Genomic DNA, 18,164 nt, shown 5'->3' on the forward strand with positions numbered 1-18,164 from the left:
GTGCCAAAAGAAAAGAAGATGTTGTATCCTTCAAATCAATCAGTTAGATTAATGTTAGATTGTCTTCTTCTACCAAAGTGCTTTAGTTTGCTCTTAATCTTGTTTTCTGGAGTTCACACAGAAAAACTGAACATAAGTTCTTCCATCCATCCATTTTCTATATTTGCTTATTCAAATTCAGGCTCTGCCATTGAATGGCACAGTCTGGACAGGTCTCAAGTCCATCACAGGGCAAACAAAGAAATTCTTAATATAAGTTATAATAAATAAGCTTCTGTGATCTAAAAATGGACAATAAGTTGACAAAGTCTTTATTTTTCTTGTTTGGAGAGGAGATTTCAGGATGATCTGTTCATAGCTACATGCTTTATAGCTCAGTGGGAGAAAAAGTGAGAAGTGATAGTTGTGATATGACGAGCTTATGACGAGCTTATGATGAGCTTATGACGAGCTTATGACGTGGCGGTCCACTCACATTTATGTTTTAAATTCCCGAAAGAGCTAATAATTTTCTTTACAATTTACAGTTGTAATATTTCTAAGGTTCTGTGCAAACAAGGTGTGATTATCAGCATGAGCAAAACTTTGTAACTGACAGAGCATCGACTCAAACAAACTGTACATGTGGAGACTGGAGCACTGGCTAGACGGGGCAGTGTCAGGTGCTTAACATACTTGATGTGATGTGTAGCTGAGTAGTCTAAGTTTAGACAGCATGTGAGAGCATTCATCAGAAACTAAAGAGGCAGAGCAGTTTCACAGGGTCACAGCAGCCATGGACAATATACAATAGTTTCAGGTGGTTTTATTACAACAAAGTTGGAAGATCATGTAACTGTAAATGAAAAGAGGAGGTGATGATTTGAAATTCATTCATCACCATATTTAATTGAAAATAGTACAAAAATTAAAAAGTGAAACAGAGTTTATAGAGTTATTTACCATTTTTTATTGTGAAATGTTTGGAGTTACACAACTTTTCCAGTCTCATGTTGCTGCCTTGTTGCATTCATCAAATACAAAATGAGTGTCTATTTCTACACTGAATTTCAATATAAAAAAAGTTTTTTAATATAAAGTTTTAATATTTAGAAATATTGTGGGTTAGCTGTTATTAATCAAACATATTATTTAAAAGATTATGGAACCGATGCATTCCTGTCTTTATTTACCTTTCACACAGGTGTAATTTTGTTGGAGACTGGAGTTTTACAGTATGCAGCTGGTGCATAGCACAGCATAAAAGGTGGGAAATCAGTTGGGTTGATCAGATAAATCCCTTTTTTTTGGAAATAAACCTTTTTTTTAATTTGAAGAACTGCATCTGGGTCCTACCTCTCCACAGTTCCTGACAATGGGGTAGTTTTTGTAGCTTTATAGTTAATAAAAGTAGTTACTGAAAAGTTGCTGATAGCTGGGTAGCTGAGCTTTACAATAATGCTCATTACCCATTTCCACCTGTACAGTGAGGATTGTTGTATTGTTTCACACAAAATTTGAAGAAAACCTGAATTATTAATCAATAATAACACATTAATATTGTTATAGTAATGTAAATAATAGTCAGATGGGTACTTAGTATACCATTCACGGTAATGGCCTTACTTTCTGTCTTGGTAGCCAGTGTTACATGTATCACATCTGGGTTTCAAATACCTAGAAGACACTTCATCCTCCTCCACCTTTCATTTAGCTGTGCGCATTTGTCCTGCTTAAGTAGGGAATTTCCTGGGGGGAAAAAGGCATTTTAACATTACTTGTTTAGTTCTCGAATAAGAAAAATTGTCAGCATCATATTAGTTTCCATAGTTTTTGCTTGTTTGCCCAAATTTGCACTGGAGCTGGTAGCTGATAAAAAAGTGGAAAAACTGCTCTTGTAGTCACAGCTTGAAAGTTTAACATGACTTGCCGACTTAATTTGCATTACATTATTTTTACTGTGAAGTAGAGCAAAGATATGAATGATAACATATCCTCTCCTCTCTAAAGTGCCTGTACTTAAGCAGATGCTTCTCATCATGAGGACAAACGTCAGCACAACCTTTTCAGCTATTGGGTTAAAGAAATTAACAGTTGAAGTCCAATAGTTAAGTTTCATATTGATAGTTTAAATGTATTTGCTTTTTGAGATTAATAAAGTGTAATGTTTTATTCTCTGTAGCACCACTTTACCATCTTTGGAGAGTGCTGAGAATAAGAGCCTTCAGCTGGGCATCCAGCTGCCAGGCAGTGTTCAGACGGGGGCTCCGCAGCAGAACCAGCAGCTTCTCTTGACTCCTGCCAGCCTCCAACTTGCTCAGCTCCAGGCCCAGCTTACCCTCCATCGTCTCAAACTGGCTCAGGGAGGCAATGCAGCCACTGCTGCCAGCGTTCTCAATCAGTTTCTCTCCAATGTCAACATGTCCCAGCCCCTCTTCAATCAGCTACGCACTTCGTCCACAGTTGGGAACCTGCAGGGTGCCTTCCCTACCGGAATGATAGGTTTCCCATCGTCAAACTCAGCCATGGGGGCTTTGGTGAGTGGGGGATTCAACCAAAACCCAGGGAATGTAAGACTGAATCTTCCCTGTGGAGTGGGCTCAAAGGGTCAACAAGGTGGGGACTATAGCAAAAAGTCTGGGTCAACTTACCCCTCTGACACTGACAGACGTCTTCAGTACAACTTAGTTGGTGGGACATCTGCAGCACCAGTCAGTGCTGGTGATGGACAGTACACAGTGATAAACACTCGTGCAAAAAACATGACCAGCGCTGGTTTTCAGAGAGATTTATATGGGCAAGATATGTCGGGTCAACGAGCTGGGTTTTGTTCCAGTGAGCAGAAAATGAATGTTTATAACTCCACTGCACATCAGGAGCAATGGAAAGGCCACCCTGGCTTGACTCACACTGGAAAGGTGGATATGGTTTCTAATCCTCCCACAGTGTGGTCAGCAGCTGGGCAGCCCATTCGGTCCAGAACAGAACTGTATAACCCTGAGGAGCCAACCCCTGACCCTAAGTTGAATTGTAGTGGTGGGGTTTCCTCTCTTGGTTCAAGTGGCACGCAGGGGTTTGGAGGCTTCCAGCCCCTGCATGGAAGTGAGGAAACCATATCTTCAGGTACCAGGACACTTCAGCCTTATCAAGTCAATGATTACTATGCTGTCACACCCACCCAACTGCCACACCAGTGTAGCATCTGTGACAAAAAGGTCTATAATCTCAAGGTAAGTGAACTGACCAGTCAAAATAAATGGCGTGCATTAATGCCTGAGGAGTTGCTTTTATGTAAATAGAATTTGAGCCCTGGAACAAAACACAGTTATTCACCTGGAAGCATAATGTTTGTAAGCTCACAGCAAAATTAGAAGAATAGACCATGTTGTTTTTTTCTCAAATAAGACATAAGTTCATATGATTCATGTAATTTTTTCTATAAATTAAACAAAATTTGTGCTGACTTTGGATGATAAAAATGGCATCTGTATCTGAAATAACCTGAAGCTGAATGAGTTTTATAAGTAGAGCAGTCAATAACTAGGAAACTTATCCAGAATATTGGCTCTTTAATTACCCCAGCCATGAGCTTACATAAGAGCTATGTAAGAGATTCTGTGGAAGGGCAAACAGTGAGCGTCCACTGTGTTCAAGCTGTTTGAAACTATGTTTGGACACTGCATGTCTCTTTGTATGTTTTTAGGACTGGGACCAGCATGTGAAGGGAAAACTGCACCTTCAGAATCAAACTTTGTATGCAAATAATAGGTGAGTTATTTGCAATTTCAAATTAATTGGTCAGAGTTTAAAGTAGGCTGCAGTGTAAAATGTCTATCCTCCTTTGTATATTTCCTAAGGAATGACAGCAGTAATCAACACTATAGTTTGGTGACCAGTTCAGAGAAAACCTCTTTTGAATGTTCGGGGAGTTTGTTTTCCTTTTTCCTTCTTCACAAACAGCTGTCTTAATCTTTCTATGTATAAGAGCACTGTCACAAGATATGAGCGAGCAAGGCAGGGGAGAGGCAGCTAAAATCAGCCTTCTATGATTGTTGCAGCTCAGGGGTGGCATCAGCTGGAGCTGTTCACTATGCCGTCAGCAGGCCTTCTGATGGTGGCCTGAACCCCGGAGGAACGAACCCCATAGTCTGCTCTGCCTCGAGCCAAGGTAGGATAACCCATTCATCACCACCACCAGCCAAGTACGCCTGTTTTTTTTGCTGCTGATGTAAGAGTAACATTTTTCTGACTGCAGAAGAGTGTGAAACTGATTATTTTAAGACACAAGTGTGAGGCAAGTGTGAGGCAAGATGTTTTTATAGCTTGACACAGTGTATTTTGATCCAGTGTTTTGAAATCCAACAACACTACAGGACTAATCTAGATACTAATTTGTGTTTGTTGGTGAAATTGTAACTGTTGATTCCCATGGTATTGTTACAGCAAACACACAAAACGTACGACTTATTGTGTATTGAACAAACTGAGCACCTGTTGGCTGTCATGTCAATACAGAGGAGGTCTGCACATCTGTCTGCTTTTGTAAATATTCCTTATGTAAGACAAAGGGAATGTATAATATGACAGAGATAAAATAGCATTTAGACAGACCATTTTCATGGGATGGGCTTTGAGAAGTCTTAAGTTTCAGTTTCATTCAGGCAGTGAAACTCTGAAGCGACACAAGACACAACTGTTGCAAGTAAGCTATCAACATACAGCATTTTATAAAACTCCACAAGTAATTGTAAGTTTAGAAGGTCTTATCCAAAGTCATACATATGGCACAAGTCTTATAGTGTGACTGAGCCACCAACAAAAAGTAAATAATAAGCATCAATCTAATCCTGTTTCTAAATGAGGTATTTTCAACATATAGCCATAATCAGAAGGTAAATAAATGTAATTTCTTCCTCATACTCGGTACACATTTCACATTGTCTTCCTCAGATGTATCCTCAGGAACTAATACATCATACTTGCCAGCAACAGCAATGAAGACGTTCCCTATGTCAGACACAGGATTCACCTCGCACCAGCCAGAGTCAAAGGTCAGTCAAATGATTTGTGCATTTTTTTACCACAATTATTGAGGCTTACCCTGGAACTATAAATCAGTTGTTTGGACAGGGTATGAAGGATACCAGAGATAAAGAGGCTGCTGTTATCTTCCAAAATAAATCTTTGATTGTGTTCCATATAATGCAGAAGTGATTAATGACTAATGAATATTTCATGTTTTCATTGACCTTTGCACTCAGATTCTTGGTGACCACTAATGTTCAAGAATAACAGGTTTTGCTGTATTTTCTCACAGTGTTTCTTCCATGTATCTTTAAAGATTTTGTAGCTTTGCGGCAGATCACTGTAAACAAATGAAAATGAAATTGCTATGAAATTATGGGAGCCAGACTCCCTTTTCGACAGCTGCAGGGGTCCAACAGCAGGAATTGTCAGGGCTTGACAGCTCTTTTTCAACAGAACAGGGATAGTTTAATGATAGACTTGACCGAAAAAAGATAGGAAAACAATTGTTGGACCACATTCAACTTAAACGAATCCGCAATATATTCCTGGGAACAGGCATGTCAGTACCCGCTGCTCTGCAATATAATCTAAAATCATTTTGCTTGTTAAAAATTGTTTGCTTTTGACAAGGGTTGAAAAATAGCTGCTGCTGATAGGCGTCCGTCATGAAGGCAGGTGTCTTGAAAAGGAGCAGATGATGAGTGAGGTGACAGACACCCGAAATTAGTCTCAGCAAGCCAGCAAATAGACTACAGTGGTGCATACATCTTTCAGTCTGCAGTCTGTGGACTTAAACATGCACATGATGTCGGAGCGCATACCTGTTGACTAGTATAGCAAGTGGTTTGATTTTGATTTACCCTGAGACAATTCTATTAAACAGTATGATACACTGAATTGATTTGCATAAAATACACTGCATCGTGTGCATCAGCATCTGGTTCTTTCAGCTCTTTGGTTAAACTTATCATTTCATTCAAATATAGTGTTCAATATATGCTCCTACACCTCTACAACACATTAAAAAAAACCTTTCCCTACGTTTCATTCTGATCTTTTTCATATCTCTGAATGTTTTCCACAGAAACTAAATAAAGTTCCGATCAATTTAACAAAGCTTATCTGAGGACAGAAACAACAAAAGATTAACTTGCATTAAAAGGGACAGCAGCGTGTTAGTCTTTCAAATTATTTGTGCTTTTCAGATCTGCTTTATCATCAGTCATAAAGTGTTTGTCTTACATGCAGTGCTGTCATTTCTAGATATTCTGTAGATATATATTTCCTGTTATGAACATGAAATACGTGCAGGAAGAAAAAATCATCTGGACAAAAAACAATCTTACAGCATGAAATGTAAAATGAAAATGAGTTTCTGCAGGCACAGCTAGCAACTGTCATAAAGCGCTGCAGCTGGATGAATGAAGGTGGCTGCTCCTGTTTCAGATGCCATTTTGTTTAATTAAGACCCCTCATATGTACAAAACGCCTCTTCCATGTGTGTGACTACTTTTTATATCATCCATTTGCTCTTTGTGTCATTGCCACAAGAATCTATTCAACAGGAGTCTGAACTCTGTGATGTTATAAGCGATTTGATTCGCTGGTTGGTTATTAACAAAGGATTTTATGGTATCAGTGTGAAAATATTTATGAGCTGTGCTACATGGGCTAATGTTAGTTGCTATAAACACACACCTGTCTGAGTAGGACATGTGGGGTTTTACTGCTTTGAAAGCCTTGTTTTGAACTGTGAGCTCTTTAGTGTCTGCACACACACACATACAACCACATAAAATCAGGGATATTTTTCAAAGTTTTAAATTTGTGCATATGCACATGAAAAGGTTTAAACAACAATCAATGTAACTTATGCAAAAACATACCAGCAATATCAAACTAAAAAGAAACTTTTGGAAAGAAAATTTAGTCGAAGATTTCATTTGCCTGTGATACAAATATAAATAAAACATGAACTACAACCTGGATGAAGACATGAACACATGTCTTGGCACATGCATGCGTTGGCATGTTTAGTTAACACCACTGCGTCCAGAGCGACAGTTTAAAGTAACACAGTAGCCTCTTGCGAGAGAACTCAAACAGTCATAAACACAGGATTAAGGTTAACCACTGCTGGGTCCACAGACCTAAGGACCCCAGGGGTCACACCTCTAGACAGCGGTATAACGTTTCAGGCTAGTGACATATTGGTAAAGTGATCTGAGGTAGGAGGCGTGTGAGCAGTCTGTGTAGGAATGTAGGGAGAAACTGTGAAGCCAAACTGATCCTCTCCCCGGATCCTCCAACATGGAAGCTCCTGCTTTGTGCAAAATAAACAGACGTGTTCTTAGGAGAGATTCCCGCTAATGTCAGTCAGCATGCTGTCAGTGAAAACATGAAAGCACGTTGTGAAATGATTGTCCTCAGCTACACTTTTGACCCAAGTTTGCAAAGTCAAAGTGATGTGATGTGAAGTTTTCATAATTAGTGTGAAGCTGAACAGACTGCAGCTCAGCAGGCAAAGCCCCACCTTTAATGACTGTTGAGTATATATTTATCTATATACTGTATATATAGATATAGATATATATATATCTATATCTATATATATGTATATATATATGTGTGTGTGTGTATTTTTCATTCATTTAAAGGAAGCCCTGACACCGTGTGGAGTTCCTCCTTGTAAGCAGACCATGGCATGGCATAACTCTGCTGGTTTGCAGTCTTCAGAGACAGCTACTGTTCAAAGCTGGAGCCAACCTTGACTGTGACCGCAGTGCTGTTGTCAAACTTTGAGCTTTCAAACACAGACAACATCTTGCTGGTCAGGCATTAGCGACTGCAGTGAGCAGCGACCAAGACTTGTTCTCTCTAATATTCCAAGGACATAAACAGCCTATTCCTGGATCTGTTTATCGAGCCCAACCTGCACTGACCTTTATGCGCTCTGGTGAAAGTGGTGCTGGTACAACGTCGTTAATAGATTTATCACTCTTAAAAATGAAGTTGTTAATGTCATTTTACCAGCCAGAAACTGTTAAGTTGTGACATAGATTCCAGTTATTGTAGTTTGCTCAGGTAACCTTTTGATTGAAGCTATATGAACAATATTGTTCAAATATCCAGCACAATTTGTGAAAGAAGTGTGTCTTAAAAAAGCCCCCCTTAGAGAAAAGCATAACTCCCTGTTTGTTGTTATTTTTATAATTTTTTTTTGTGAGAAATACTAATATGATTTAAGGATATATTTGTCAACAGTGCCTCACTTGTCCTTCAAACTCTGATGGGCGCTCCTCAGATTATTCCAACATGAGCATTTAAGTAGCTAAGATTTTCTCATCCCGTTTATACATTCTGCAGTTGAGTAAAGTAAAGTCTGTGTTATTGTTGGGTTTTCCCTGAACAAATTTCCTATAAAACCTGAGACTGGTTTGCTGTGGAAATAGAACCCCAGTCTGTCCCGCACATGGAACTGTCTGTCAGGTTTGTCACGAAGAGGAGGAGGGGCACTGGGAAAACTGCAGTTGTAGCACAATAGCTGCAGAAATAAGACCCCCTGATATAACATGGATCATTTTTAACTGTTTTGTGCTGTGACATCTACCCGCTGCTCTGATGATGAATGTATTGGCTTTATTAATGTTCCAGTGTTTAGCAAGAAGTCGAGAAACTGGTCTGAAAAGTTAAACAACCATTGAAAGAGTCTTAGTTCAGAAGAACAGAAGACATTCTTAAAATCTACTCTTTGTCAGCTTTCTGGTTTCTTGACTCAGCTTTGTACACAGGAAGAAAGTTAAAAAACTCGTCAGTCATAAAGACAGATATGAAAATTGTTCAGCATGCAGATGTAAAATGTGAGCTTTATGATAAGAATAGAGGCAGTAAATCTTAAAGGGTAAGACAAGAAGAGCCTCAGTTATGCACTCTGCTTCCAGATTAAAAGGGGGATGGACAAATGCAGGTCACTATACTTGGCAGCCTGGAGGGAGTTGGGTTAAATGTGTGAAATGGCTGGCGGTCATCAGCTGACAAGTCTCTAAATCCAAACAAGAAAACTTTCATTATCACTACTGCACTACTGGCAAGGCGCTATTGATAGATGATGCCCTGTGAGATAATGTTGCAAGGAGTTAGCACATCTAAGTCAAACTTAAACTGCGTGAGCTTGACTTGAAACATCATGCAGACACCAAATGTGGGAATACATTTCATCAATTTGTATCCAGTTAAAAATTAAGTCAAGCCCAAAGCCAAGCTCCCCACCCCTCAAAAAAGTTTTCTATCATCTTTTTTTTTTATCTTAGAAATAGAAATGGAGCCACTCAGCTTTCCCAGTGAAACAGAAATATTTGACCAGCAGCAGTGTTCAGTGACTGCTTGTGCTCTTTATGAGGATAACATGTTTGCACACTAAATCTGATACTGCTCAGTGGTGTTAATAACACTATAAACATGGTAAGGTTATTGTAATTTTAGCTTGGTGTAAGTTTGTTGATAAGCTGTTGTCAGTGTTATTGACTCACTTCAGCCAGAGTTTTTTTTTTTTTTAAAGTCAGTAGATTTTTGTAAATTATCTGAATATCGAATAGTTGCTCAATGATTGTGTTTTTTTTCAGCCATATCCACCCAGAAAGGCGTCTGTAGGCCGTGTCGTTCACATCTGTAACCTCCCTGAAGGCACCTGCACAGAGAATGATGTCATCAACCTGGGACTTCCGTTTGGCAAAGTCACAAATTACATCCTGATGCGGTCGACCCATCAGGTAGGATTATTTCATTATCATTGCTTAATAATAATTTTTTATTTGTGTTGATTGTTAGATATTCTCATTTTTAAATTCCCCATTTGTAAAAAAGGCATTTACAACAAATTTGGCCAACACATAATCAATCAACATTTTTCTCTCCTTATATCCTTCTCTCCAAACTTGACAGGCATCTTTTTTCTCCTACAGCTGTTTGGAGATACCATGTTTAACAGTTTATCTACCAACACTTGACAGCTCAATTATGTACCACAGTTACATTTAACAGTTTGACAACATTAATATAACATCAAATTTAAGGCATTCATCCTAAAATCATTGGATTGGTTGGGGCAACTAAAGCAACTGTTCTGGTGATTTATTATTTTAATTAAATGTGATATCTCGAGTAATGGTTCTCAAAGATCTTTTTGAATCCTGTCTGACATTTGAAATATGAATTATGTTTGAGCAAATCAGCCCTTAAAGACCGAAGCCGTCTGAGTTGTATTTTTGATGGAAACTTTCTGCTCACTCATAAGGCATTTTTAGAGATGGCGTATGTTGAGGCAGCTCAGGCCATGGTTCAGTACTACCAACTGACTCCAGCTATGATAAACAACCAGAAACTTCTCATACGAATGTCGAAGAGGTACAAGGAGCTGCAGCTCAAGGTACAACAGAATAAGGTAGTTAAAAAAAGGGTTAATGAACAGTGTTTGACACTTACTAAAGTTGAATATCTTTGCTGTGTAGAAACCAGGTAAAGATGTTCAATCAATCATCCAGGATATTACCTCTCACCGCGAAAGGGATGAGATGCAAGAACTTGAACAGTAAGGCAACTTGTCCCTCTCTTCCTGTCTCAGTTGCTTATTTTTGCCCAGCAAAGTTCTCAATAATGTGATCTACCTTATCATCTTTCTCCAGCTACATGCCAGAGAGAGCGCGCTCCCGCAGCCCCATCAGTCGCTCTCTGAGTCCTCATTCCCACAGCCCGAGTTTCACATCATGCAGCTCTGCCCACAGCCCCCCAGGGGGGCCAAACAGGGCTCCAGAGAGAGGCACCAATGGCCAAGGCCCCCAAAGGGGCTCATGGGATTGGTCATCACATGTAAGAAGGGGTGAAGAGGAAAGGGAGCGGGATGATCCTTGGAGAAATGGAGGCAGTGTAGATGACGATCGGCCTAATGGACGTGCAGCCGACCGTCGGAAGACCTACCAGAAACACTTGGATCATCTCAGCTTGAGATCTGCAGATGAGCGAGGAGGAGGAGGAGAATCGATGAGGGGCAACAGAGATTGGCACCAACGTGGCAGCCCTCAAGGCTCCTCCTTCCACTCTTACAGAAAAATGGATGATGATTTCTTCTCGCAGCAAGTGTACAAGTCAGACAAGCCGCTCCGACCTTCTTACCTGCGACATGACACCAAGTCAAAGAGGAGGGATGGCAGTGATTACCATGTTCGGTCGAGACATTCTGAGTTTGAGACGAGCGAGGAGCAGTCATGCAGATCATCAGAAGACAAGAGGCACAGTTCACCAGGCAGGGGCAGGAGCAAGAAAGCAAGCAGGAAGCACACAGCTGCAGAGAAACATGAGAGAGAAAATGCTTCTGAAAATGCTGTGAGTAACCTTTATAGATTTATAGCTGCAGATCTGCTTTGCATTCATCACATTCTTTGGCAACAAAGTTTTTTTTTTTTTTTTCAGGGTCGCCAGTCGAAAGATAAATCTGTTTCACCTCAACGAAGTAACAAGTTGAAAGAAGCTACCGAATGTAGTAAAGATCGAGACGTTGTAAGTGTGCATATTGAACCTAGTTAGACATTTAACTAAGCTTAGCTTAACTGTAAACATGTCCATACATGTTTAATGCTGCTGGATTGTAATAGTAAAAGTAGTAGTAAAATATTTAACTATTCTCTAATTTCCTTAGGAGAAGGAGTTGGAGAATGGTGAAGATACTGATGAAGAGTGTTGGTACCCGAAGAATATGGAGGAGCTGGTCACCGTTGATGAAGTGGGAGGAGAAGATGATTCAATTATTGAGCCAGACCTCCCTGAGCTAGAAGAGCTTCCATCCTGCCCAAAAGAGTCTGAAGTGGAACAAACAATAGAGGAGCAAGTATCACCTCCTACATCATCCTTGGAGGTGGAGGAGACACCTAATGAGAAATCTGAGCAGAAGCCTTGTGGGGATGCAGAGCTGGAGGTGGCAACATCTGGAACTGAGAAAGCAGAGGATGTAACTTCTGCATCCAGTCCTGATGCTCAGAAAACAAATCCAGCAACCTCTGAGCTACCGGTCACCAACCTCAGTGACTTCCCCACCGAGGAGTTTAAGGCTGCTCTAGAGGAGACATTCTTAGAGGATAGTAAAGTGTCTGACAATGAGCCACCAGAAGAGCCAATGGAAAATCACATTTGTTTATCAGAGGACAATGAAACCAAAAAAGAAGAACGGGTCATGGAAACAATTAATAATGCAGTGCAACAGAAGGATGGCATAAACACAGGTACTTTTGTAAGAGGGATTATATGTTTTGTTAAAATCATATTATACAGTATAATATCTGAATGTTGTTTATGACTTTTTGGATTAACATTTATTATTTTACATAGAAAAACTGTAATTCTTTCCCCAAATTTACCTAATTTCCTGTGCTTGTGTGTGACTACAGCCTCAGTAAGTTGTTATTCAAGCATTTAGCATTTTTGTCTCTTGTTAAGTAGCTATAACCCTAATCCTACACAAAAATTATATATATACTTGAGTTTTGTGCTTCACACATTACATTATTTTTTGTTTCCATAGAGATCGAGGCCCCCTCACCATCTCCAGAGCAAGACAAAGCTGTCAGTGAACACAGCATCCCTTTGGGTAGGTACAACACACTTTAACGCTGCATCACATTTGAGTGGCCGAATTAAACCCAGTTATATGATTTTCCAACTATTTAGAATAACAGGTTTCGCAAATTTGATTCAATCGTCCCAACATGTCACATGAAAAGAAAGATGTCACTTTGTATTTTGGCACTCTGCTTTTGAGTTAGAATGTGTTTTCTTTTAATCCAGTAATGTAATTATGTGTCGCTAACATCCTGTCAAGCTATGGTAAAAGCATAAAATGCTTCTACAATTCTTGAACTTATGCTAAACTCAATATCCTGATCACCTGGACAGTTCTTCATATATATTACAAATTATGGGTGATTGATAAAGTACTTCACTGAAGTCAGCCTGTGGGACTAAGTCCGTCAACAAGACCTTCAGAACTGGGTATTGCTCTCATGGGCTATTGCTACAGGACACACCCCTCATGACTGCAGAGGTCAGAGTACATCCTCGAATTTCTCTCGGCTGCCTGTTGTGGAAATTTTTTCATCCATAAATGAGTATGGAACCTGCTCATCACCTCTTGTGGCTACATTTGATCTTTGCTTTTGCCACAAACACAAATTAAAGGCTGGAGTCAGTGGTCTTAATCCTAAAGATAAAGCATTGTCTCGTAAACCATTATTGAAGAGACAGACAACCTGTTTCATTAGAAGTCTGATTGACTGGAATGTCAGGGCCACCTGCGGACCTATTTCTGTAAGCAGTTTGTGAAATGCACCCTGGTGAGACGTTTATCATCATGAGGGTTAGATGACAGTCGAGCACATAGCCAGTGTTGGGTCTCTGCAGCGTGGACAATTGTGTACGCCACACTGCAGCGTAACAACAAAAGACAACATAACACACATGAGAACAGTGGGTGCTTTAAAATGGATGGCAGTTTCAGCAACAGTTGTATGGCGTTACATTCATATATCTAAATACTTAGCACTTAGTTCTCTAGACACCGATGAGCAAATTGGGGAAATATGGAGTTCAGAATCTTGCCCAATGACACGTGGAGGTGCTGGGGATAAAACCACTTATCCACCTGAATGCTGACAGCCATAGATGTGTGTTTCTGAAACCTATCTTGGTGCTGTAAAAAGAATTGTCCTGATCTCTGGAGTTAATATAGAATGCCAAGATGTCTGGATTTTGACATTTCTTTCTCCAAGATTGTAAAGTGATTCTTTTTCCCTTGAATGTACTTATGGCTGCTTACAACTGTCATGTTGATAATTGTGGAGGTGGCTTTCTGCACTTTGAACCAGATCATTATAAGTTTGTACAACCTGTGTCGTAAGAATTAAAACATCTCTCTGACATCTCTCTTCTTGTAAATGAGGAGAGTGCCTGTGAAAAGTAAAGCCCAACCTTATGACTTTGTACTGAAAGCCCTCAGCAGAATGATGAATGTTTCTTAGCAGCCCGCCCACCACACACAGAAAAATTCCTACTGGACTAGTAACTGAATTATATTTTAATGGCATATTAGAGTGCCAAAAACCATTTTTAAGTATAAAATGTTGCTTCTTATCTGTATACATATTTTTTCTAATATCAAATTGGGGGACAGTGAATAAAAGCCTCCTTTTGTGGTGTGAATATTGTAAAGTGGGGGCCTCATGTGTGGAGGCTGAATGCCTCGTCATGGCCGACTCTGATTTGAGGCACAGCCTGTGGCCCTTTGCTAAAATCATCCCCTTCCTGTCCCTCCACTGCTTGATTTGGAGCCACTACTAACCAAAAATACCCTTTAAATAATGTTTCATTGTTGTTTTCGGTGTCAAGTATGCTATTTGAGAACACTCATGTGTTGTACGCAGTAATATGAGACTGAATTCTTATTTTTGTATTCACTATCCAATAGGAGTGGAGTTCATTGTACCAAGGACGGGCTTTTACTGTAAACTCTGTGGACTTTTCTATACCAGTGAGGACACAGCCAAGGCCACTCACTGCCGCAGCACTGTACACTACAGGAACCTACAGGTACACACAACACCAGTTTCTGGACCTATTGTATGCTGATCCTCATAGATGCGATCATTTAGGGCTGCATCGATGCATGATAATTGGCACTGTGTTCATATGCTCATCTATGATATAAAGAAAAAGAGCAAACAGATGAAGAATCTCACTGTCATGTGCACATCTCCTTTTCTATCTGAATCATATTCTTCAAATAATGCCACATACAGTTCCATTAAAAGTTTTGTTCAGGTTTGTTCACAAAAATTCTTACTGTTTTCATGTCTTTAATGGCCTTTTTTTTTTAACCAATAGTAATTATAAATACAGCAGTTTTCTAATCCATTATAAAATAAAACTGGTATTATCTATGATTAATGTTGTAGATGATAAAAAACATACATTTTCTCTTCTTTTTTAAAGCTTTTCTTTTTTATGTGGATAAATCATGATGGTCTTTTCTAAATGGAAAGTGAAAGATGAAACGTTATGAATGTCAGGATCTTGTAACCCTCAGTAATCTAAATGACGAGCATTTATGTCACGCTTCGACCACTCGAACCACTTTGCACTGTAATTCTCATTCAACCATTTGCACATGAAGCCCTTCTTTGATCATCGGTATACACCAAGTTCTCTGTCACACACACACACACAGAATGGTGATGAATGGTAAGGGTCAGTATTTTGCCCCAGCACAACCAGACATGAGGACTGGATTCAAACCACAACCTCGTGATTGACTGACAACCTCCTCTGCTTTACAATAAGTGGTGCAGTGTATAAACTGTATGACTTATGTGTGCGCTAAGCGTGCACCTCATCCAAACATTTAACAACATATTTCTGAAAACAAACATTTCTTGCACTGAAATTAAATAAAAGCAGCAACCACTTCAACAGTCAGTATGAAAATAATAAATACATTAAGAATGAATAAATTACTGAAACAAATTAACTATTTTTGGTAATTTATTGAGGAATAATTTCGCTGGTTCCATCTGAAATTGTATTGTTTGTCTTTCATTTATTCTTTTACTTATAATTATTTAGGATTTATTTTTCATATATAAGTGTATGCTTTATGCTTTTGGTGGACAAAACAAGCCATCAGGTTTATTTTCTTCTTTTCAACTTCGTCTATTTAGACCAAACCTTTGGTCAAATCCCATCAGATCAGATCCCATCGTCACTCGCTCACATTCACGCAAACACACAGCGCATATGAGCTGTGTTGAGTTTCCAGTTATTGGCCAGTCAGCACCAAGCTATCTTGCATTTCTTTCGTTCTCAGCAGCACAGCTGAAGCAAACGGGAGATGCGTGATTCGCACAGTCGACGGATTACATTCCAAGAGGCAAAAAAACTGTTTAACACATGCGCTATCCATCAAACTTCTGCGCATATGTATGTTCTGATCTTTAATAGTTTGTCTTATATCAGATTTCATCACTTTTGACCAAAGATTTATGTTGCTTTACTCATCTGGAATATTAAGGTAGTTTGCGCGCATGGATTAGTGTGAGCAGGTGCTGATGTTTTCAATACTCAGGCTGATCATTTATAATATTATATGCAGAAATATGTCATTTCTTGAAGCAGTGTGACTCTTTTCACTAATTCATTGTTACTATATTATTATTTATGAATGATCCTCAAAATGTTTTATATAACCATGGTAATTACTTTCCACTTACTCGTGGTGGAGGAGACTGAGCAGATGGTTGTTTGTGCTGCTTAAAATCACACATGTACCTGAAAAATCTGAAGCTAGAAGGGGCGACCCCCCTAAAAAGCCCCCCTCTGCACTGACTTTTCTGCTCTGGTGTCTGATTAGGCCCATTCCACTGTTCTTATACCAAAAAAAGGGGTGTGTCATTGTCTTTCTACATTTATATGTCAATAACATATTAAGCATTTTCAAGATCACGACAAACTATAAAATACCCCTATTAATATCTACAAAAGTACTTTTTTGTCATTAGGACCAGATACTGGTGTACATGTGATGCATAGTGTAATAAGAATTATATAAAAACATTTTTAAAAAATGGACTTTACCATTCAGCTTTCTTGCTCTGGCCTTTCTTTGTTTAATCTCAGTGGGACTGTCTGGAGAGACATATTGTAGTATAGCACATATTTGCTAAAGAGGTCTTGGTTTTAGCTCTAATTTGGAGAAAACATATCTCATCACTCTTTGTTAGAAAATACGTTGGTGCTACGAGATTTCATTTTAATTTTATTTTATTTTAACATTACTCAGTAATCACTCACTACCAATCCGCTCCTAAACAACAAAGCTGGTGAGATGCTCCCTGACTGTAGAGAGACATCCCATAAATAGGTGGCTGGGTTTTAAATAATGACCACGGCTACGTACAGTATGCTATATACGAGTGTTGAAGGTTCTGTTGAGCACCACTTCAGAGGTCAAGCAGTTTGACGCCATGCCACGACTGTCTGCATGTTAGGCCTCACATGGTCTCACGCGGTGGTATTAATGTGTACGGCAGATTGAAATGTACGCTGGATTGTAAAAACTCTTTCTTTTTTCACAGAAATATCTGTCCCAGCTGGCGGAGGAAGGTCTGTCGGGCACACTCGCTGAACCATCGGCTGCACATTGACAACGGATTAACCTTTTCACCTCCAGCACTGCAAACGGCAGGGAAAGATTTGTGTTTGCGTGAAGCTATGAACAACTACAATATTAAAACAACGTGACTTACAGAAGCTTAAATCTGTATGTAGAACGATGCTATGAGGTCTTGAATTTTTCAGTTTTTTTTTCAATTGTGTACATACTTGAAGTGAACTGTATAGTGAGGTTACAATATTTAACTCCATCATTTAATTAAAATAATTGTTTTTCCTACAATTTTATTTAACGTCGTTGTGTGAGATCAAATTAATTTGTTGTTTTATTTCAAGTGCTTTTACAAATACATTGATTTTCTGAGAGGGTCATTTTCACAGTTTGCCTTGTATTTCTGTGTTTAATTTAAAATTTCTGTGCAAACAACACTGATGCACATAGAGCCAAATACTTAAATGTGCTAAGATGTGTCACAAGACAACACATGCAGGTAGACGATACAAATGCAATGTAGGAAGCACATTTGTAGCGGTCGGTATTGGGTCATGTTTGTTCTAAACACTGCAAACGTTGTCAAATTGTTCCCTTTTCTTTGTTGGCATTTTGTCTGCTTTCGTTTTAGTGAAGCCCAAGTTCTCAGGAGCAGTGTGTTATTTTTTTTAACTCAGTTGAAAAAAACTGAGGCAGATTCTCAGGTTTGTTGTCGAAAAACATTCACTGTATAAATTATAACATATATATTGTTTGCATCTGTAGAATTCAGGCTCCAACTTTTTTTTCTGTCATCCTGTCCATGATGGTGCATCACAATATCTGTCCAAAAAAAACTTAAATTATTATGTTTAATGATGACAAAACTATGCAAAACATGTTTTTTCATACTTTTCTTTCGTTAGAATTAACTCATAATACATGAGCAGTCATATGTGACATCATATGTAATACCTTA

The 18,164-nt window shown here is 39.0% G+C and overlaps 1 protein-coding gene across 1 annotated transcript; it reads left to right on the forward strand.

The window, feature by feature from the left end:
* Positions 1-1,354: 1,354 nt before the first annotated feature.
* Positions 1,355-17,739, forward strand: rbm20 (RNA binding motif protein 20). The gene is made up of 14 exons (XM_072383953.1): positions 1,355-1,359; positions 2,162-3,209; positions 3,683-3,747; positions 4,038-4,147; positions 4,930-5,030; positions 9,630-9,776; positions 10,301-10,432; positions 10,515-10,594; positions 10,689-11,385; positions 11,473-11,559; positions 11,699-12,286; positions 12,580-12,643; positions 14,516-14,637; positions 17,178-17,739. Exons 1-14 carry the CDS (start codon positions 1,355-1,357, stop codon positions 17,244-17,246), a joined length of 3,315 nt encoding a protein of 1,104 aa, XP_072240054.1. The 3' UTR covers positions 17,247-17,739.
* The last annotated feature ends 425 nt before the right edge of the window (positions 17,740-18,164 follow it).

Source organism: Leuresthes tenuis, unplaced genomic scaffold (genome assembly GCF_036924035.1).
Source record: "Leuresthes tenuis unplaced genomic scaffold, fLeuTen1.0.hap1 SCAF_4, whole genome shotgun sequence".
NCBI classification, from domain to species: domain Eukaryota; kingdom Metazoa; phylum Chordata; class Actinopteri; order Atheriniformes; family Atherinopsidae; genus Leuresthes; species Leuresthes tenuis.

What these genes read in the sequence shown, in the direction of transcription:
- rbm20 (XM_072383953.1), top strand. An exon ending in CTGCTCTGCCTCGAGCCAAG is followed by an intron (nt 4,148 to 4,929) that starts GTAGGATAACCC and finishes TGTCTTCCTCAG; the next exon opens with ATGTATCCTCAGGAACTAAT. An exon ending in GAGATGCAAGAACTTGAACA is followed by an intron (nt 10,595 to 10,688) that starts GTAAGGCAACTT and finishes ATCTTTCTCCAG; the next exon opens with CTACATGCCAGAGAGAGCGC.